The sequence below is a fragment of the Ornithodoros turicata genome, unplaced genomic scaffold (genome assembly GCF_037126465.1).
Source record: "Ornithodoros turicata isolate Travis unplaced genomic scaffold, ASM3712646v1 ctg00001048.1, whole genome shotgun sequence".
Taxonomy (NCBI): domain Eukaryota; kingdom Metazoa; phylum Arthropoda; class Arachnida; order Ixodida; family Argasidae; genus Ornithodoros; species Ornithodoros turicata.
The window spans coordinates 65,092-88,559 of record NW_026999447.1 but is presented as its reverse complement, the minus strand read 5'-3'; the positions used below and the strand labels follow the sequence as shown (position 1 = coordinate 88,559).

Below are 23,468 nucleotides of genomic sequence, written 5' to 3'. Positions count from 1 at the left end.
CGACATGCCTTTCACAATGATTGAACTCTTGAAAGCTCTGTCAATAACAAAGCAAACATCACCTGGACCAGATCGTATAACATATTCCATGCTCCAGCATTTGTCTAAAACTTCCCAAGAAGCACTACTATATTTCTTCAATTTAATTTGGCAAGATGGGCACCTTCCTTCCAATTGGAAGACTGCAACAATCATACCGCTTTTGAAGCCAGGGAAAGAAGCTTCAAACCCAACAAGCTACAGGCCTGTAGCACTCACGAGTTGCTTAGGAAAGACATTCGAACGAATGGTCAACAGCCGCCTTGTTTATTACCTAGAACAGCACAACCTGCTTGACAGATACCAGTGTGGATTCCGGGCTGGCTGTTCTACCACTGATCATCTTGTTCGCCTGGAAACCACTATTCGAGAAGCCTTCGTTAAAAGACAACTCTGTGTATCAATCTTTTTTGACCTAGAAAAGGCATATGACACAACGTGGCGATACGGTATATTGCTTGATCTCAAATCGTGTGGAATACGCGGCCGCCTCTTCCAGTGCATTTCAGACTTCCTCAGTGGAAGAATGTTTAGGGTGCGACTTGGTACAACCCTTTCCCGCCTGTTTGTACAAGAGAATGGCGTTCCGCAGGGATGTGTGCTGAGTGTCACCCTGTTTCTTCTCAAAATGAACTCTGTTGCCAAAGCTATACCCGCGACTATCACATACTCACTCTATGTCGACGATTTACAGATTTCATGTTCATCCTCGAACTTAGCCACATGCGAAAGACAGTTGCAACTTGCCATTAACAAACTGAGTAAATGGTCCACTGAGAACGGCTTCAAGTTTTCAGCAGACAAAACTGTGTGTGTGCCTGATTCTTAGGCCTGATTCTTAGGCCTGATTTTTGATAGGAAACTATAAGTAGCGTGAAAGTGAAATGTACAAAATCTTTGGCTCTGTTAAAAGTCCTCTCACACAGATCTTGGGGAGCAGATCAACACACTCTTCACCGTATTTTCATCTCTGTTGTCCGATCAAGGCTAGACTATGGAAGCATCATCTACGGATCGGCACGGCCCTGGCCCGGCCACATTGAAACGTCTGGACCCCATACACCACCAAGGGCTACGACTAGTCCTCGGGGCCTTCCGGACTTCACCAGTGCAAAGCCTATATGTTGAATGTGATGACATGTCCCTCGAGAGGCGACGCACTTATCTCGCTATCCGTTATGCGTTGAGGACGAAAAGTTACCCTCAAAATGCGGCGCTTCCATGTGTCAAAAGTACACGTCTTAGACAGCTGTTTCTTAACAGACCCTCTGCTACATGTCCCTTGTCCATGCGTATTGCACACCAGGTTCAATGTTATGATTTCAATGAATACAATTCCTTGGTATCCGAATCTGGCAAAGATCTTCCTCCATGGTCAGCACCAACACAGTCCAACTGCTCATTAACCAAGTACAGGAAAACCGATACTTCCTCAGTTGTGCTACAACAAGAATTTCAACAACTGAGGAACAGTTTTGGTGATCATGTGGACCTTTACACAGACGGATCAAAAACAAGCACAGGCGTATCGTGCGCAATGGTAACGACGACATCGACAAGGGCACATCGTCTAAATCTAGTGATGTCGATATTCAGCGCTGAAGTTTATGCTATTATTTTGGCGCTTAACTTTATCTTGCAGAACCATATCACATCATCAGTCATCTACACTGACTCTCTTAGTGCCTTGCAAGCGATATGTAGTTTCCACAAAACAAAAAACTTCCTTATTCAACGTGCAAGACACTTAGCATCATTGATCACTAGCAAAGGATACAAGTTAACCATTTGCTGGGTGCCCAGCCATGTGGGCATTGCAGGAAATGAATGTGCTGACCGGGCTGCAGCTGCCATCCTGCAGTCCGATGATGTTACTCCTTTTGATGTGCCGTTTGAGGATTTAGTTCGCGTGCTAAAATACAAAATGAAGGCAAAGTGGCAGCAATTTTGGGGAACTCAAGACAATAATAAACTCCGTCTCATAAAAGGTAAAGGTAAAGGTAAAGGTAAAAGGTAATCAATCAATCAATCAATCAATCATAAAAGGTAAAATTGGGAGGTGTATTTATCCTCTTGAAAACCGGCTTCAAGAGAGAACACGCTGCCGGCTAAGGATAGGACACACACATATTACACATGGGTTCCTACTTCAGGGAGAGGAGCCACCACATTGTATGAACTGCGACACACAACTTTCCATCATACACATTCTCATAGAATGCCATTGTACAACACTCATCGCCAACGGTACTTTCAACACTTCTATAAGAACTTTATTCCTCTTCACCCAGCTCTTTTACTGGGTGATGAACCTCTTGTTCAATTTGAGAACGTTTTTAAGTTTTTTAGAGACATAGGTATTCTCGACAAGTTGTAAATTTTTAATCCCCTTTGTTCTTATTCTAATTCCGTTATTTTATCTATGCTGCCTTGTGGTTTTAAGTACATCATTACAGTTTTAACTTAAGTTACATTACATCACCAAGCTTGGCGCATTATGACCTTCGTTGTCGCTGCGCCAAAAAAATCCCAATCATCATCATCATCATCATCATTAATACTATATTTTTTTGCCCGACAGATGCTTCCGGAATGCGGTCTATACTTATGCAACTAAAACTTTCAAAGAGTACAAGCGCCTATAACATGCAGGCACGTCCTGTTAAGTATGCTAGTGCTTATCTCGCTTACCCTTTATCATTAACTTGTAACTTATCACTAAGTACAGGCGTGTTTCCGAAGTTAATGCAGACTACCAAAGTCCCAGACTACAGACCCATTTCAGTACTTCCTATCTTTTCTAAGGTCCTAGAAAGAATAATTCACACCCGTCTTTAAAAAATTCGGCCTTATTGCTCCCGAGCAATTCGGTTTTCAGGGGGGAAGGTCAACGGAGCTTGCACTTCTGTATCAGAAAGAGCATACCTTGAAAATCTTTGAAGATCGTTAGTAGTACTATAGATTAACTCTGCAGCCAGGAAATGACGTCAAACAGGAAATGACGTCATCAGGGACGTATGACGTCACTCCAGGCCGCAGCCGCTCCGCCCTCATATCAGTGAGGTCAGTGGATAAGATAGTTAATCAGTGACGTCACATAGTTAATCTTAGTGATATGATATCAATGATAAGATTAAGTAACAATAATGACATCATGGTGAAACACACTAGGAATCGAACTTGGGTCCTTTAGGTTGTCAGACGAGCATCTTAAGCCACTGGGCCACGGGCTCTACATGTTTACTTGCGTCGCTAATCAGAATAGAATCGTGTGGGGTGGAGAGGTCGTTTGATTTCTTTTACGCCAGGTGGCGTCATGGGGAGTTGAGTTCGTTCATCTAGAGATGGCAGCACTTCCAGCAAATTTACCACCCTTCAACAGATGGCGCTACTCGCGCCCCCTTCGCGCCTGCAGATTTTTGTGTCATGTTGAACAGCTTACAGCATATTTTAAATTTGCCCGCCTTTTCTGACATTTTAAACAGATGGCGAATTCACTTTTGCCTCAACAGATGAAGCTATGACGAATTTAAAAAATTCCCGCCATTAGTCCATTAGTCTCCTCACGATGATTTCGTTAAAAAAAAAATACGAAGCACTTCTACGTCAGTTTACTGTCAAACGGCTCGAGTGATGTATTTCTTAATAACACAAGGAGCAAGTTTAGAATGAAACTCGCTCACTCAGTGCAATTAGATCGAAAGTTGCAGGTTGCTCTGACTGAGATGAATATTCCATTTGCAATTAAGAATAACACGAGGAGAGCCGCTCCTCGATACTGTAAGCATGAGAGAGCAAGCAAAATGTGGGAGAAAACATTATTGTAAATTTTTCCCCTTCCCTAACGAAACAGTAAAAAATAACGAGTATAAAAAAAAGAACACATTCATTCGCTTTTTCATGACTTATTTTTATTATAACAGTCTATAGTCATTTCAAAGAATGAGCAAGGCATAGTGCTACTCTAGTTTACAAAACAGTTGAGCTTCGTTGACATTTGGATTTTCATACTCTAATTCACTGTGTTATGCAAAGTAAGTAACGGACATATTGTAAGACAATTACACACATTTCTCGCTGTAGGGATAAATATTCCTTCTATTGACGTTACATGACACAGCCAACCTAACACGGCATCGAATCGACATTTAAATTAAGTCGATCCACATACCGTGTGAGGACGACGATGAGGCAATGTTGATTTTGTGTTGGACTTTCTGTTCGCTTTGGATATCACCAACACAAAATCAACATTGCCTAGTCAGATCACTGGTCTCTTTGCGGAGATTTTCCGACAAAAGGAGGTCATCGCACTCAAGTCTTGACTGATGAAGTTGTAGGACAACTTTCCCGTTGCATGAGAGAGTCTTAGAAAGGCTGTCTCGCTCCGATGAGGAGCAAAGTCGCTCTACACATGATGCCGACGAGCCGCTGAAGTTTCTACAGTGAGCCAGACGGTATGGGGAAGTGACGGAGACAATCATGAACCGTTCGTACTGCATTTCCGTGAATGCTACAATGAACTCGGATGCTATGAACATTGAGCGAAGCTCAGTCTCACCAGAGAGGGGCTCGCAGCGACGGTGAAAAGGTGATTTGACAGGCAGGCCACATGACTGCCCCCCTCTCTGGATTCTACGCTGTGCTAGGAGTTCTGTTGAATGTTTCAGCCATCTTTATGTCAAGGTTTTCTTTCCCATACTTTTATTGACAACTTCCACGTGACAACAGCGTGCCTTGTAGACGTCATAGACACTAATCACCTCTTTCCGCAAACTCATCGCTAGCCTAATCTCACTTCGTTCCGCTTGACAACTTTTGCGCATTCGACATCGTGTTACATCTTTTCCTTCCACGTGATCGCTCCATGCACATGTCTTCGTGTTACATCGTTGCAGTCAACATCCTCGTTACTCACGGTCCGCAAACTCTTCGTTAACCTTTTTTTTTCTTTTTTCCTTTGCAAGTAGAGTGTGGGTAGCACTTTCGAAATCTGCTTTCGCAAAGGAAGAGATCCACTGTCGTCTGCTTTTCATCACTTTTCTGAAGAGAGGCGAGCATGGAATGATAGCGACACATGTTAAGAACTAAAACAAAAAAGAAGTTGAAACGAAATAGTAATGTCTTCAAAGTGTGCTTGATTATTATGTACATATTTCTACTCACTTAAAAACGAAATAAAATAAACTAGTGATTCTCCGATTAAATATTGAGATACTTTAACAACAATATAACAGCCCTCTTCGACAGCGTAATTCCATATCCAGAATGATGTTGGCCATGTGTTCGACCGAGTGTGTATACATTTTGTGGGCAGCGGTGAACTTTTAGCTCCCGATCCTCACACAAACAACATACTTCTACACATTCCTGATCGTAAAAGCTATGACTGACATTCACCAATCTCAAGCACATCTGTAGCTGTTGTGTTTCATTGCGTGTGAGAGTAACTCCATAGCGTGTTGGAAGACCAGTCTTGTCCCAAAGTCGTAACGCCAGCAGTGATGCATTAGGAGGACACGTATGGGCATAAACGTATTCTTCCAGCTCAACTTCTTTGCTACAGTTACCTTGTCGAAGTGAAGATGATGACTTCGTTAACTCAAAAGTTACTATGACGAGAAAGAATATGTGACACAGAAGACAAAATAGAAAACACACCCTATCCATTTCGCTCTTTTATGATGAAGTGAGAAGGTCTTAGTATTGAGGATGAATTTATTTCTTATTGACGATACATTTTTCTTATTCACAAACAAGTCGATTTTTCAAAAGGTCCAGAGTAAATAAAGTTATGTACTTGGCAGTTGAATGGAATCCATGCTTTATGGCAGTGTCGATAAAACACAGACTCTTTGTAGCAAGTTGCATGGCATCGAAACGAGTCGAATAGTCAAATAGCTCACTCATTTGCCGTGACCATTCGGGTAGTAAAACGAATGATGCAGTTTCCCAAATGACTTGATTTGGAGGATTATTCGGTAGAGCTCGAAACAGCACAATGTTCGTCACAATTTGAAAAGCTTCCGCTAATGGCGTCCTCTTGACCGTTGTTAACCCACAATTTGATAGCTGCTTCCAAGAGGTATGTTTCTCATTACATGGCAGATGGAGTTGAAATATGTGGGACCTCCTATTCCATTTACCGCATTCATCTTCTCCTTTTTCCGATTGCTCTGTTTCGTCGTCTGTGGACCATGAATCGCCAGGCTGGGTTTCAACGTCGGACCATGCTGTACTGGTCATTTTTTTTTCAACCGAGGTAATTTTCTGCTATCCACTGCTTGTCCGCAGTTCCACTGAATCTAACTAAATACTGGAGCTTTCCATTTCTAACTCGTCTTTTTATAATCTTTTCTACTTTCGGTACTTCTCTCACTCTTACCATTTCACTCTCGTAAAAACTACCAATGATATCTTCACGCAGTAGGTATGTATTAGGATAACCTATTTTGATTGCTCTCACCGAAAAAATCTCTTTCGTAAATGACTGTAAATATCTCTTTGTTAACTGGTGTCTATATTTGGCAATTCTAACGAGATTACCAAGATTGTAAACTGGCTTCTTTGGGGGTTCAGTTGGGGTGGGATAAAGTCTTTCTCGGAAAATGTGCTCGTTTTCTTTGGTTACATCCACAGGTCTCGCAGAGAGAGTCCTGTGCACTCGATTGTTGTACGCTTTGATTACTTGAGGTAGAATCTTCACATAACGTTTATGACCCTGATAGGTAAAGATACGGTAAAGTGTAGACACAATACTTCGCTGACATCTCTCAACTATCGCACATTTATAAATAGACATAGAATGATATAACGTTATGCCTTTTCTTTTCAAGAACTCTCGCACTACCTTGTTCGTAAACTCTGTTCCTCGATCACTATGTATCAGCCGGGGAGTACCGATCCTCTTAAATGCAACTTTAAGTGCTCGAAGAATCTCAGGAGATTTTTTATTGCGAATGGGTACAACAGCGAGGAGCCGGGAAAAAGCATCTATACAGAAGAACAAATAGCGAAAACCATCATTTTGCCCTTTTAGAGACTGCATGTCCTTTAGGTCGATTTGGAACATTTCCTGCTTTCCGAGTGCAATTATTTTCCGAAAGGTCTTGGGTCGCTTGTACTCCTTATGTAAGCTGTAAACATCACTTGTCTCCAGATATTTAGCAACTCTGCCCTTCTTTTCACCGATGGCTTGAGCGAGTCTCTGCACTCCACCAAAACTGCCGGCATGTTCTGGGTCGTAATAGGCGGCCATTAGTGCTTTCTTCTGCTGCGAACTCGAAGAGCGTCAAGGGATAGATAGGCATTTATTGTAGCTGACACGTCTCCTCTCATCCAGGAAGGTTGTCTGTTGTGAAGTTCATACTTCAGCAATTCGACAATGGACGAGTGTGGCACTACCTTCCCGTGACATATAACTCTTCCGTACTCGTCGTAAGCTAGAACAGTTGTTATCAGTTTGAGTATTGCTAATACCTTTTTATGATGCCTTGGAGGGAAGTGCGACAATATGGTTTCATCTTGAAAATAGTCTTTCTGTTCCTCCTGCACAGGCTTCAATATGGGCTTCATGTTAGGTTTCGGCGGGCACGCTTTGCAGCACGTGTGATTGCTGGCGAGGCACCTTCAGGTGTGCTTGCTTCACTTGTAACAGGCGATGCTCGACTGCTCGATGCTCCCGTTACTCTGTGTTTTTTTAAACGATTTGGATGCACAATAAGTGTTGGTAGATTCAGTTTGACCAATAGCGGCAAGATGCGATCGAAGTAAGGAGGAGTTGGAACATTTCTCGCTCTTGAGACAAGATAATAAACGAGATCGATTGTATTACTATTCTCCAACGTTTGACCGTCAACGATTACTTCGAAGGTTTGCGCATTCCAGGAGATTGTTGGTTGTAGAAGTTGCAGAAGTTGGTTTGCTCTGACCTTATAACCACTACTCATAAAACCAACAATTGTGTCACTTTTCTCCCCCTCCTCGGTCTGTGTTCCTTCTTCTCGCGATCCAGGAAGTGTTTCGCTTGTATGTTGTTTTGCAGCTCTACTTGAATGTAGCAAAGCATCTTTCTTCAATATATTTGGGATGTGATCTTCTCGGTAAGGTACAAGTTCGTATTTCTGCATCGATTATACTCCGATTGCTTTTGCAATCGCTCTTCCACCCAATGAGGAGATGAGACCCAACAAAGGTGGCAATAAAAACTGCAGAAAACCACCTGATTGTTGCAAGACCTTTTTAGCTTTCTTGACCCCCGTTGCGTCTCGTTTTGCCAAAATGCGAATTGATGCTGCGTAAGGTTTTAATTGCTTTCTTACTCTCGGAGTTACTGTGACGTTTCCTTCACAAAGGTTCATACAAATTTCTCTGATCGTATTCAACTGATCCTTTGTAGCATGCCCCAAAAGATAATAACGTTGCTCGGGTGACGTAGTTTCTGCGAGCAAGTGAAGAAAATGAATATTCTTCTTTACACGTTTCATGTTTTATATACTATTTGGCGATGATCGTCGGGAAATATGTTCGTCCACACTCGATAGTGGTCTGAACAATTTTGAGACAAGTCAATTACGATGTATGAATACGGTTTCTTACAAGCATCCTTATATATGCTTGTCAATAAGTCGCTTTTGTTCCGTCCAAACAATTGTCGTGAAAGTATTTGTAATTGATCCACAGTTCGAGCAGAACGACATAGAATGAGAGCACTGCTATTGAACTGAATACATCTATACAGAGGATCATTAACAAATAAATATTGAGTAATGAAGATGGCCGAACAGTTGAGATGGTGGCATCCAGCTACATAGAAGTTACAGATTTCTTTTAGCCTTTTCTTGTCAGCCAAGCAATCGTCAAATATGATTAAAGAATTTCTAACATCCTCCAGGTTAGTGGGAATATCTTGACTGAAAGTTACCTCGGGAAAATCGTCAAAAATAGGTTGCTTGTACAAGTATATGTATAGTATACGATCGAAAGGTTTATCGAAGACAGTGGCTCTATGCTTGATCAAACGTGTAACGAGTGTCGTCTTTCCACTTTGACTTTGTCCAGATATAGTCATTGAGACAGGAGTGATAAACATATAAGGTCTAACCTCAGTCATCTCTTCCAAGTAAATGAAGACTGGTATAAATAGCACATTACATAAGACTTTTACTCTTTTTTTCTTCAAGCATGTGTGTTTTTTTATGAAAACGATAAATGGCAAACAACACTTAACCTTTATGCACTCCTTTAGTTTGTCAATGTTGGATATGGGAGGTGAGAAACTCATATCTGTATATCTTGTGCAGCAAGTCAGTGTAGAATTCTCAAGTTCTAGCACTTTCAGTTTGTGCAAACATGCAATATGAGTCTGTGACTGTATCTTTTTTTCGGAACAAGTCTGTTCTAGACGGCTTTTTTTTTCTTACTTTTTCCTGTTCAAACTTGTCTAGACATGTGATGAGCACGTGATTGGTTACGTCAGAGAAGGTAACCAACAAAGTCAAACATGTCTATGCATGCACTGTTCGCAAAGCGCTATATAAGACTGCCCTCCATGACGATTCTTCGCACAGATCCTCACAGGAGGAAGGGTACGTTACACTTTTTTCCTTTCGCTCCGATATGTGGGAAAGTGTGCTTATATTTATTCTTATTTTCAGCTTCACTCTGTGTGTAGAAAAGAATAAGTGAGCCAGAGTGAGAAGTCACCACAAGAGAAAGGTATGACATCTATTTTGGATAAGCTCGATAAACTCAAGAAACCTGGAGATGGAGATATTCAGAAAATGAGTACCCTACCGAAGAATGAAAAGCTGGAGGTCTTGGATTTGCGAAAGATTGACACGGTGTACGGCGAAGCGGTCTATGTAGAAGTGTTGATGGAGAATGACAAACGTGTAAAGTTCTACCTTCCTAGTCGCTTTAAGCGTTTGACAGCGGATGATCTAGAGGAGATGAGACAACTGCCAAATCTTAAAATTGAGAAAAAGGAGAGATTCAAAGATGGCAAGAGAGTTGCTTCGCCCGACATTCTATTCACTCATGGGAAGAAAAAGTGATGATACATCGGCATATCGGCAGCTCCCATCCTGAGACACTTCTCTCCACATCATGGTGACCTGTCACTTATGTCCTCAACACGAACGTCAGTACTATGCATCAATAGAGGGACTCCAAATTCATCTGGCAAACGTTCACGAACTCCAGACACCCTGCATACCATTTTGTGAGACTCTCTGCACACTACGGAACTACACGAAACGCTTCGAGTTGCATCTACATGACAGAGACGAGGCGGGGCATGAAGTGACAACGTTTTTTCATGAGTATGAACACTATCTTGCTAATGTATTGCGACACTTTGGATTCCCACTGCGCTACTTCACATTTCTTAAAGTAGAACTTGGGCGACATACGCCCGATGAGGAGTTACGACTTGAGATTCATTTTGTACCTTCTAAAGTGAGAACTGTTTGGTCAGAGGGAGATGTACTGCCTTCGATTGCACAGACGAGTAGTGAGATAGCACAAACATTAGAAAACTTAGAAATTCAAGGCTCCGGTTTTTTTCTCTTTCGCATTCTTGCTTGTATTCTAAACATTGGACGTTTGGCTCCTCAACTAATTGGATGTTCCCAATTTGAGTTACCGAGTGAATTGAAACGAAAGTATCGTTCCCTGTTGAATGTGGATTACGGACTACATGAAGATGAAGAGAACATGTGTTTTGTCTTCTCCGTGATTGCTGGACTACATCCTGCCTCGCATCACAGGCGGAGGGCATCTTCCTACAGACCATACATAACACAGTATGTATTTCCTGATACATTTCCCGTAGCTTTCCCAAAAGATGTAGAGATATTTGAGAAACGTAATGAAATTAGCATTAATGTGTACGCGTACGAAAAGGAAGAAAACTACATTTACCCCATCAAAGTTGTTGATGAGGAGCGTCAGAAACATGTGGACTTGTTACTAGTTGACTCTCATTTTGTGCTCATCGCAAATTTTAATGGATTGTTTGTTCCACGTGGACAATTTCATTGTAAAAGATGTACAATGGGCTTCTGCTCAGAGGGAAGTCTGAAGTGTCATTTAAGTATGTGTAAGCAACAGAAAGTAGCCAAGACCATTTACCCAAAGAAGGGAGAGACATTAGCATTTGCAGGGGAACATCTCATGTCAGAAGTTCCCTTCTACTGTGTGTATGACTTTGAAAGTGTGCTGTCACCGTGTCTGGATTCAGGAAATGTGTATGAAGATCACATCCCCTCTTCATTTTGTCTGTTAGTGATACGCGCATCCGACTCATATGTCCTCCAAAAGCATCTGTATCGTGGACCTAATTGTGTCACTGTCTTTATGGAGCTACTGCACAGACTCCATGACGACATTTTGGAATGGATACGTACAATTGCCCCTCTAGAAATGACCGCAGAAAACGAGCAGCAGCATGCCACAGCAAGTCACTGCAACGTTTGCCAGGAATCTTTTGCAAAGAAGCAAAAAGTTCGTGACCATGACCATGTAAGTGGAAAATTTCGACAAACTTTGTGTAACACCTGTAACTTGAAACTGAGAGTGCCTCCTAAGATTCCAATCATTGCACACAATGCCAACTATGACTTGAGTTTTCTTTTGTCTCACTTGCATTTGCTTAAGAAAGTAGACATAAAGGTGATTGCCAGTAGCTCCCAAAAATTCAAGGCTATAGACGTTGGCTCTTATCGATTCCTAGATAGTTTAAACTTCTTGAATGCAAGTCTCGAAACATTAGTGAAAAATCTACGTGAGAAAGGTGAACACAACTTTCGTTGTCTTCGTCAATTTTTTCCAAACGAAGAACACTTTCAACTAGTTGTTCGCAAAGGAGTGTTTTGTTACAATTTTGTCACCACTTTCGAAGCCTACAATGAGCTTTCTCTACCTCCTCGGGATCTATTCTTCAACACTTTGAATGGGACAGAAGTAAGTGAAGAAGATTATTGTCATGCACAGAGGGTCTTTGAAAAATTTCAACTCCGTAATCTGGGAGAGTATTCAGACCTATATTTACTCACAGACGCACTGCTTTTAGAAGACGTGTTTCAGGGCTTTCGTAAGTGGACACTTGACTTTCACAAGATCGAACCTTTTCACTTTGTGTCTCTGCCCGGATTAAGCATGTCTTGCGCTCTAAAAATGAGTAAGGTAGAGCTAGAGTTGATTCACGACCCTGACGCGTACCTGCTGATTGAAAATGGCATACGAGGAGGTATTACACAGTGTTCGCTGAGGAAACCGACTGCAAATGTACCAGGAACAGAGCAGTTTGACCCCAAAAGCCCAAGTAGCTTGATCCACTACATAGACGTTAATGGGCTTTACGGTTCAGTAATGAGAGAACCACTACCTTACGGAGGTTTCGAGTGGCTCACAGAGGATGAAATCACGAACTTGGATATAACACACCTCCCAGATGACGCACCTATGGGTTACTTCCTCGAGGTAGATCTAGCATATGACAAAGAAATCCGCCAACGTCACAGAGATCTGCCAGTTGCCCCCGAGAAAATGTCAGTTCCCTATGATCTGCTGTCAGAGTATCAAAAGGAATTGATGAAGAAGTTTCACCTTCCTGAGAAAGCTACCGATGCAAAATTACTGTTGACATTATTCGACAAAGAGAGATATTTTCTACACTATCGCAATCTGCAGTTGTATATGCATTTGGGCTTGCGTCTCACCAAAGTTCACAGGGTTCTAAAGTTCAATCAAAAGCCCTTTCTCCGATCCTATGTGGACTTCAATCACGATCTTCGAAAACGAGCTACGAATGCCTTCGAAAGCTTCCAAGCTAAGATTGCAATTAATAGCGTGTACGGACGTTCGTGTATGCAGGTTAGAAAGTTTGTAAACTGTCGTCTCACAGTAACCGATGAACAAGTGCTCAGACTCCTACGCAAACCAAACCTAAAGGAGTTCCGACCGCTGAGCTCTCATGTTATCCTCTTCCAATTCTCTCAATCTGTGCTCCGCATGAGACAGCCACTGTACCTAGGATTCGCGATACTGGAACTGTCCAAGCTGAAGATGTTTGATTTTTACCACAACCACCTTCTTCGTGTAGCTCCAGATACTAGACTGTTGTATATGGACACAGATTCCTTCATCATAAAGTTGAGTGAAGAGAAAGCGCTTCTCGAACTAGCTGACAAGCATCTGAATAACTCTAGCTATGACCCCGATCATCCGTTATATTCCGCGAAAAATATGATGGTACTGGGAATGTTTAAAAACGAGATGCCTTGTTTCTCGGTTTCTGTTGTCTAAAACCAAAACTGTACGCTCTCGAACTGAGTAGCAAAAAGCAGTACAACCGTGCGAAAGGTGTGAAACATTCTGAAGCACAGAAGCTTCTTTATTCCCTGTACACCGACGCTCTTGAGTATGGCAGAATACACTCTATTAAACCGAACCTGATCGTGCGCAAAGACAATGTAAACAAAAGTGTCTCAGTGACAAAGATTGCTCTCAACCCTTTGGATACAAAGCGTTACATTTGTGCAGATGGAATTGAAACGTTCCCTTTTGGTTTTCACACCTAATCATATGTATGCATCGGACAGGTGTAAACAAAGATGGAAGCAACAGGATGGTAAATGATGGAAAAGCCAATTACCATCAATATAGATGTTACCCTTTCTTTATTCTTGTGTTTTTTTCTAACAAGTGTTTAACACTAAAGGAGTGTTGATTGTACATATCTTCATTTGACTTATTCAGTGCCCCTTTTTTCCTAAGTTTTTTATGTGATTGAGAGAGTTGTCACTTCCTTAAATAATGAAACTTTTTCAAAGTGTTTGCAAAAAAAAAAAAGTGGAGTATGTAGTTTGCAAAACAGCTTGTTTCAGTTCTCTTGTTTTCAAAGTGATGATGAAATTGTGACTGTATAATACTTTCGCCATTTTTGTGAGCTGTCTGATGTAATGTATCCTACTTTTCTTGATAAGATGACTAAATAAAGGATCTTTTCTTTTCAAAAACAAATTTATTCACTTTTAGAGTACACTACAACATGACATGTTATCTGTTTTTCGTGGTATCTGTTTACGCACAAGTATTGCTATCAACCTATCATTGAGTTTAAAGTTGGTGTGTGAGAACCTCCGAGTACACTCTTCAAGTAGAAACCCACAGCAGAGAAGACTACCTACATAGAGACAATAAAGTCCACATGTGGCTGAGCCGTATCCCTGAAGTCGTTTCCTGTTGTAGTGAAATGAAGATGCTGGGTGTATGAATTTGTAGAACTCCTTGTATAGTGGTCGCATTCCGTAGCTATCGAAATAAGAAATGCTCCTATCGTTAGAGATATGGAATAGAGTCCAGTGTTCTCCCGGGGAAGATCTTGGAGCTGTATTCACCACATAAAGAACACATAATCAATCAATCAACATAAAGACCCGGTCCAGCTTTTTGCAATGCAATTTCATCGCGAGCGAAAGTTCCACGAAAGCATGTCCTTGTGCAATGGTTCCGAGCAAAAGCTGCATAAAATTCCCATTCTTCCATTTTGATTCGTTTATACGAATTTAACGCGTCTGTCTTTGTTTATTTCCAGAACACGAGGTGTCTCGGAAACAAAGAGCACCATGACAGCTTCTGTAAGGTTAGCAGCAAATGTCAATGTGAGACGAACATTAGCTTGAAGCACTGGACTTAGTGACTGCAGTTCCACATCCGGTGTGAGGTGATAATAAAGCATAAATGTCTCTTTTGCATATGCAGCCGGAGCTAGAGGTATATCCTTGCTCTTAAGTTTGTGAAGCAAATTCATGTATCCCTTTGCATAGATGTCTCGTTGAAAGTCGAAGTTGTCGGTGTAGTGTTGACCGCCAACGTCGAGCACTGCTCTTTTGAGTTTAAAATTTTCAAGCTTAAAAGGGTTCCGTTCTCTATGACCCTGATATGCTTCACTCTTGACCATCAATACGGTCAACTTAGAAGGAACTCGTTCACTATAGAGATCATCAAATATCACCTGAGATTGGTTTGGAGCGATTGTCCTATACTTAATCTCTAAACCTCGAAGAAGGTATGTGGCGGGTGTCGTTTGAAGTCTTCTTTCAATGGCAACGAGCACGCTTGGAGAAACCTGCACACGTCGGAGGTAGAGCACAATTCGAGAAAACTCTATTGTATGCTTTTCAGTCTCGCTGGGACCAGAGAGGAGTCTAAATTCGTCAGTACATTGTCTCAACACCACTCGAATATCGGTGTTATTAAGGACAAATTTTTCTTGCTGACAGATGTCGCTAAAGATAGGAGAATAAAGATCACAGAGAGTAGATCCTTTGGTGCGTTTATAGCGTGCGAAAAGTCCTTTTGCTTCGTTGGGGATAGCAAAATTTTCAGATTCTCCCACTGGATCTGGTTCGTAAAGCATTGCAGACAAGGTGTGAGTTTGAGTAACATTGTTTGCATTTGTAACAATGTCCAAGTAAGAACGATAGGCATAATGTTCGAAATTAGATACCAGAGTCGAATTAAGATAAATGTGGACATGATGAAAGAGAGAAGGTGCAAATGCTTGTACAGGAATAACGTTGTCATTTGTCACTGTACTGCCAGTTGTAGTCAATGCTGCGTCTCCATTTTTATGCACAACTCTACATTGAATGTGTAAGAAACTCGACTGGAGATCAAAGAAGCCGCCACCGAGACCTGGAACATTATATTCAATCACACCGCTCGAGGTAGGTGCAGAAATGGGGAAAAACTCCACATATTCTGACTTCTCCAGAGAAAAGTTTGTCGGTGGAACAGAAAACAGGTCCAACTGATTCGTTGTGCAGAAGCAAGAATTTTTATGTACTAAGGCGATGGTAGACATCTTTTTTCCTCAGGTGAAAAAGTCAACCTTTCTTCGTTTCTTCGTTGGTTTTACTGATCGATCAATTCTGTTGCCCTTGCTTTTATTACGTTTCCTACCCTTCCCTCTGAGTCTATGCAGCAACTCGTCACGAGTTGAATGGATGGTGCGACCAACCCCTTTCCTTAGTGCCTCTCCAAACGTTGTTCCCTGTTTCACTTCCTCCGCTATGTGACGTCCTGTGTCAAGAAGTTTCCGACCTACATAGGGCGCTACCAACTCAGAAAAAAAGCCAGATCCAACTTGATAAAGAGGAGCTGAGTAATGTGGCAATGGTTGACCTCGTTTACCGCTGCCGAAATGCGATATACAACAGGGTGTCTGAGTTATATGCATTTTCGAAAATGTAATGTTACTCCCACACGACCAGAACCAGCAATGAAGGGAATGAAATCACCTATCTCGTTTGCCAGTTCGATTTGAATGCTAGTCAGCTCCTTGACAGTCACATATTTATAGTAAAGATTTGTGAAAGAGTAGGACATAACCTCATTCCGACTCTGCAGTCTAAATGGGAGAAGTCGAAGAAGGGGTGCGGTTATATCACCTACAGCTTCACTTTCGATGATATCGCTGTAAACGAAAATGTAATTTTGCGCTGGGAAGAGGCAGACATCACGCTGAGCAACTGTGAAACTGGAGAAGGTTGTTCGTTTTCCAAATCCAAGCATCAGAGCTAAATATGGGTGAAATGTAACGTAACCCTCATTGCGACGTTCCAGTTGACAAACTCCATTATAGGGATTGTAAAATATGAGACGAGCATCTTCTGGTAGGTGTAAGTTTGCTCGATATGCGTGATTTATCGCATCGGCGAGGTCCTTCCCTGACTCATAATACCCTTCTGGAACTTCGTATTTGGTTGTACGTGAACGATACGTGATTAGGGTGACTTTCTCTTCAGTGTCCACCTGATATTTCAATACTTTTACTGGCTGGCCTTCATCCAATTCCGAAGAACCGATAATCTTTTCAGGAAGGCCAAGCTTAGCAGAGAGAGTTGAACTTAATTCCACACCAGTATTTAGTGGAAGTTGTATTTCATAATGACCACTGACTCGTATTATCTTGGCTTGGTTTTTGAAGTGTTTCGTTAGAAGTTGACGAAAAGGTACAATAATGGTTTCTCCCGCAAGAAACTTAACTTGCTCTGTCGTGGTTACGCCACCGAAGAGGCTAGTCTCCGATATACCATTAACGATATCTGTGACATTATTAATTGCAAATGGGATATTCACCTCCGCCAGAGCAACCTCCCACTTTCCATCTAATTGCACTGGCTGAGCTAGTTTAACTCTGAACTTGCTCATTGTGTTACTAGGAAATACATCACTCGAGGCGTTTGACAGTAAGTTGACATAGAACTGGCTCGCCATTGTTTTTCTTTTTCTAAAATGAAAACAACATGATCGTGAGGAGTTCTTTTAAACCAAGAGCGAAGTCAAATGGGCGCGAAATTTAAAATTTGGGGGCGCAGGTAGCGCCATCTGTTGAACGGCGGTAAATTTGCTGGAAGTGCTGCCATCTCTAGATGAACGAACTCAACTCCGCATGACGCCACCTGGCGTAAAAGAAATCAAACAACCTCTCCACCCCACACAATTCCATCCTGATTAGCGACGAAAGTAAACATGAAGAGCCCGTGGCCCAGTGGCTTAAGACGCTCGTCTGACAACCTAAAGGACCCAAGTTCGATTCCTAGTGGGTTTCACCATGACGTCATTATTGTTACTTAATCTTATCATTGATATCATATCACTAAGATTAACTATGTGACGTCACTGATTAACTATCTTATCCACTGACCTCACTGATATGAGGGCGGAGCGGCTGCGGCCTGGAGTGACGTCATACGTCCTTGATGACGTCATTTCCTGTTTGACGTCATTTCCTGGCTCCAGGGTTAATCTATTCACTACTTCCATTACTGTACCTAATCAATTTTCCTAATTAGCTTAATTGAACTCAAAAAATTCCCAGAGAAAGCTGACGTTTTTTTTTTCTTTCTTGCGCTACTTAGAAACCCCATGGCCACAACACTCCACTTTTTCTCCGCACTCCACACTCAACATTCCACAATATTTTTTGTGGAAAGATCGTGAAAGATGCTGAAATAAGCTTTCTAATTACTACGAAAAAGTTACCTTTCCCTTGGAATTTTTTTAGTCCAGTTACGCTAATTAGACAAATTCAGACTGATGGGTACGCTTCATGATAGGTACATTCACACAGGGTAGGTACACTGATGGAAAGCAGCTGCTTGGGCGGTAAAAACCTTCACAGGTATCACGCAGAAGGTTTCTAATTTTTATCTCAACTACATATCTTTTAATAATTACGGGTCACTGTTAAATGAAACACCTTGTATATACAGAGTGTTCCCTTTTATCTGCAACAAATTTTCATAAAACGGAAAGTTGACGCACGTAGACGATGCACTACTTACACACACCCAGAAAACTAAACGAAATTAATTGAAGGGTTCGTTTACACGTTGAACGCGTGTTTGGAGCATTTCACGATACGGCACATGGAGTAAGACAATGGCCAGTTACTAGGGCACGCTTTAATTTTGCCAAGTCATAGACTTTGTCACGTAATATGACGTAACATTCCGACTGCTCGTAGGAGTCTCAAACTTCTCACGAACTATGCGCTTCGAATACACGGCACATGCGATACTGGTGGGCTTCACCCCACAGCTTCGGTACAGCAAATAAAGCCTTCTTTACAGGTTGAAAGTATAGAACCTAAATGGAACCTTCAAGATCCCAATATTCACCCAAATAAGTGGCATTAGAAGGTTCGCCGTACCACTGGCTACGTACCACTAGCGCACCAATGCACAGCGCTGTCAGCGGAATGTGTTGTATACGCGCTTTTAGATTCCTAATACCTGGGATCTATCGGGTGTATCAGCAGGTGAAGCCCGCTTTATGTTTTGTCCCGAATTCTTGGGCACGTCAGTTGTTTGTTCTTGCCCTTTTTTGGGGGTAACTATTCGAAGGTATTCCGTAAGAAAGAGGCATTCGATTCGCTATTCGGATACCGAAATTCGTATTCGGTTCAGATTTCGAAACGAAATTTTATGTGTTCGCCTCGATATTTGAAAAATTAGAATATTCCACCCCAAATATAAGGTTCCACCCCAATTCTCCGTTAGTCTGCGTTAAGTATACTTCTCGTACGTGCTATAGCTGGAATTCATTGTGCCGATAAGGCGTCATTCATTTGGTGCAAGTTAGACAGAACGTGAAACTATAAGCCATTGAAGCTGTTCCTCTGCACCAGCAAAAACACTCTCTGTCTTATTTATTCCGATGAAAACGGTGACTAGAATTTCATTGAAACGCAACGCGCGTGTTTGGAGCGTAGCTGGAACACTTTTATATAAAGAGAACTCGTTGCATTAAATGAATTATTTCCTTCGAAGCTGACGAAGCTGGCGCCGAGAAGTCGTTCCAGGCATAGGCGCCGACTGCGGGGGGGGGGGCCCTTGCCCCCCCCCCGGAACATGAACTAGGAGGGGGGGGGCCGCCTCCCCCGGGAAGTCCCGCTAAGAGGCTGACACCAACCTTTGGGGCTCGGCGCGCCCGGGTCAAAAGAGCGAAGAGGCACCAACCCAAAAATGCATCTTGCAATTTGTAAAATATGTATCCGCCCACCATACTCATTATCACAGTAGAAGGTGAGGCGAAGAAACACAGAGGATGACCCAACACATAGCCTGAATTTCGCCCAAAGCAATCAGATTAATGAAACGAAGCAGTTGAAAAGGTACCAGCAGCTGCCAGTGAGGTATAACGGTAGGATCTTCGGAACGCATATTCGTTGGGAGCGGGCTCAACTCCTGCTGCTCCATTTCATTGACCATATTCATTATATTGCGCGCATTTCGGGTTAGACACCGAGGATTCATTTTGTTCTTTTTGCACTCAGTTTTCAAAGGCGTAATGCCTTCAGTTGTGCACATGTTCACTGTTTACGTTCTCTCTGTTTTTTTCTTTTGTTTTGTTTTTCTGTCTTCCTTCCTCTTATTTCTATACCAGTTCTGCATACATCATAGGATCCCGCCAGAGTGTGTGATTCTTCAGCTTTAGTTTCGTATTCTTGATTTTTCTCTTACTTTTCTTTCCTTCTCTTTGTTTTCTTATTTTCTTTGCCTTTTTTGGCTTCCCCCTTTCACTTTTTTTTAATAACAAGCCGACATCCATCTGGCTTACCTTTCCTTTCTTTTTTTGTCTTAATAAACATATCCCCCCCCCACCCCGCCAGAGTACTTACTTCGCGGTGCGCCCTTGCCCCCTCCGGGAAAATGAAAACTCTCCGCCTCTGGCACAGAACTCAATTGGACGGATTCTTTCACGCGTACGAGTACATGGCAGCTGTACATGCACTGTTTCAATCTCACGTGTCTCGTGGCGACGTGTGAAGCCACAGGTTCCTGCTCTGGCTGAACTAGCTCGTGCTCAGCCAGCAGCTATTCGGTCGTCTGGCTGGCGCCTGTTGGTCCCGTGACTGATCTCTGCATAACACAAGTTGCATTTGTAGGGCTTCACACCCACGTACGTCCACTTGTAATGCTCCAGGTTTGGCAATACCTCAACTTTGCAGAACAGGGAATGCTCCTGTACGGCTTCGAGTCTGTCTGTCTTGTCTGGTGTCTGCTCTGGCTGAACTCTGCAGGACAGACATCGTAGTTTTATGGCTTCTCGCCCATGTGTGTCCGATTGTGATCCATTAGGCTATTGCTACGGCCGAACTCTGCAGAGCAGACATTGCACTTGTGTGGCTTCTCGCCCGTATGTGCTCGTTTGTGCTGTTGTAGAGTCACACTTTTGCTGAACTCCGCCAGGCAGGCACTTGTATGGCTTCTCACCCGTATGTATCCGCTTGTGCTGCTGTAAGTTCCCTCCCTGACTGAACTCCGCAGGGCAAAGATTGCACTTGTATGGTTTCTCACCCATGTGTGTCAGTTTGTGCCGTTTTAGGGTCCGACTTTTTCTGAACTTAGCACGGCAGACATTGCACTTGTGTGACTTCTCACCCGTATGTGTCCGTTTGTGCTGTTGTAGGGTCACACGTTTGCTGAACTTAGTAGGGCAGACTTCGTACTTGAATGGCTTCTCGCCTGTGTGTCCCCGCTTGTGCTGCTGCAGACTCCTGCTCTCACTGAACTCTGCCGGGCAGGCATCGCACTTGTATGGCTTCTCGCCCGTATGCGTCCGCTTGTGATCCAGTAGGCTATCGCTACGGCCGAACTCTGCAGAGCAGACATTGCACTTGTGTGGCTTCTCGCCCGTATGTGCCCGTTTGTGCTGTTGTAGGGTCGCACTTCTGCTGAACTTAGCAGGGCAAACATCGCACTTGTGTGGTTTCTTGCCAGTGTGTGTCCGCTTGTCACGCTGGAGGAGCCCGTTCTGGCTGAATTCCGCCGGGCAGGAATGGCACTTGTATGGCTTCTCGCACGTATGTGTCCGCTTGTGCTGCTGAAAGCTCCCTCTCTGACCAAACTCCGCAAGACAAACATTGCACTTGTATGTAGATGGGTAGAAATCCAGCGAACCGGTAGAATGTAGGAAGGGAGTTGCCTCAGGACAGAAGCCGCCGATATTTCGAACAGAGACTGTTCTTCTTCTGGGCACCGTCCTCATCATTGGCATGGTATTTAAAGGGTTAGGTGTGACGTGTTTAAAGGTTCATGCGAATTGTGGGTCAACAGCCCGGAGGGAAGAAAGGGTCCGTACGGGTTTTTACGGCCGGAGTGAATGGCCGCTTTGTTAGAGTGTGCAGGGGATTATGTGAACGAAGTCATCTAGGCTCCTGACCGGTTACAGAAAAATGGGGGTTCACCAACACGTGGACGAAATAGGACAATAGGCAAGAATTGGCAATCATAGCGAAAGATAAGGAGGTTAGTGGTTACGTGGGGAACCGCTAACCATTACGTGGTGTTGCACTTGTATGTTTTCTCGCCCGCGTGCGTCAGTTTGTGATCCAACAGGCTCCTCTGGCTGAACTCAGCAGGGCAGTGATCGCACTTGTACGGTTCCTCGCCCCGTGTTTCCGCTTGTGACGCTGTAGGTGCCAGACCTGGCTGAACTCTGCTGGGCAGGCATCGCACTTGTATAATTTTTCGCGAGTGTGTGCTCGCTTGTGAAGCCGGCGGTGCGCAATCCGGCTGAACTTCGCAGGGCAGGTATCTCTCTTGTGCAACTTCTCATTCATATGTGTTCGCCTGTGACACCGCAGGCTCCTCCTCTGGTGGAACTGTGCAGAACAGGGGTCGTACTTGTACGACTTCTCGTCAGTACGCTTTGACACGTCATTCCCAGATGGCAAGAATGCAGAGGAACAGATGTCGCACCTCAAAACCCTCCTCTCCCATCTGAGCATCCGATGGAGTAGCTGGACACATTTCAGACTCATTGTGACACTGTGCAAGCAAGTGGTGTTTCAGGCTTTCTTTCGACGTGTACGCAAGTGCACATGGGTTGCTCTGATCTGGAGGCTGCTCTGTGGTTCGACTGTTTGTAGTGACTAGTGAAGTGTTGTCCAATTGTGGTTCAGCGGTTATTGTGCCTCTGAAGAAGTGAAACCTGAAGATTCTGGATCACAAATGCCTCTGGGCTGGTCCTTTACGTGGATCGAACGAGTGATTTCTCTTACTCCTGAAATTTCAGAAATCGGACATTAAGAGGGCATACCAGTACAGTCGCATCTTTGATTGACGATTTTTCAAAAAACCTTGGTGACACCACGTTCGCTGTCACGCTGTTCGTTTACGACTACACAAATAATCCACCTTGTGCACTATTGAGGCCCAAAGTTGTATTGAGGCCCAAGTATTGGGGCCACTGCCTGGCAGTCTAAGCGTGCATGGCCTTACCCTGGCACATGACCATCTTGGTGATGGTTGCATAGAGCATCTGGAAAGTGGATGTTCAACATCTCAGCTGATGGTGGGAATTGATCGAGGTGGTCTATGTTACCCAACAGATTTATTTCTTGGCTTTCTTATGTGTCTTGAAGAAGCCGCTCAAAAGCTGCCACCTGAGGTGATGCAACTGCCGCAGCCACCGAAGGACTTCCTAAGGTACCGGAGCTACGAGTACGGTTCTGAAAACCGAGCGAACCAAAAAGAAACATCACTTTTGGGCAAACCCGGGCGAAACGGAGCGAAAACGGAAACATAATTTTATGCTCCCGAGGGAACGTGTTATGTTTTCGGCTCAAAGGAAGTATTGAACTATTTGGCCCTGAAGGGTACGTAGGGTTCTTCCTTTTTGGGTTAAACCCGATTTTTCACGCGAGTCCCTCCCCCCCCCTCCCCCAAAGAAGTTTTCAAGAGTTGGGGTAAAACGCGATATCTACCAGAAATCCTTGAAGTCCTTCAACTTGTCGTTCAAGGTGAGCCATTGGAAAAGTGAATCATAGTGTAGCAAAGAAAGCTATGTGTGACAACCAGGGACGGGCATAAATACATTTGTTTTATACATACAAAAAATATAAATACAAA

At 43.2% G+C, this 23,468-nt stretch overlaps 1 protein-coding gene across 1 annotated transcript; it reads right to left on the bottom strand.

Moving 5' to 3' along the window:
• Positions 1-20,418: 20,418 nt before the first annotated feature.
• Positions 20,419-22,900, bottom strand: LOC135376160 (zinc finger protein 501-like). The gene is made up of 4 exons (XM_064608757.1): positions 22,839-22,900; positions 22,317-22,533; positions 20,786-21,462; positions 20,419-20,629 (listed from the first exon to the last, which is right to left on the bottom strand). The coding sequence occupies exons 1-4, from the start codon at positions 22,898-22,900 to the stop codon at positions 20,419-20,421; spliced, it is 1,167 nt and encodes a 388-aa protein (XP_064464827.1).
• Positions 22,901-23,468: the final 568 nt, after the last annotated feature.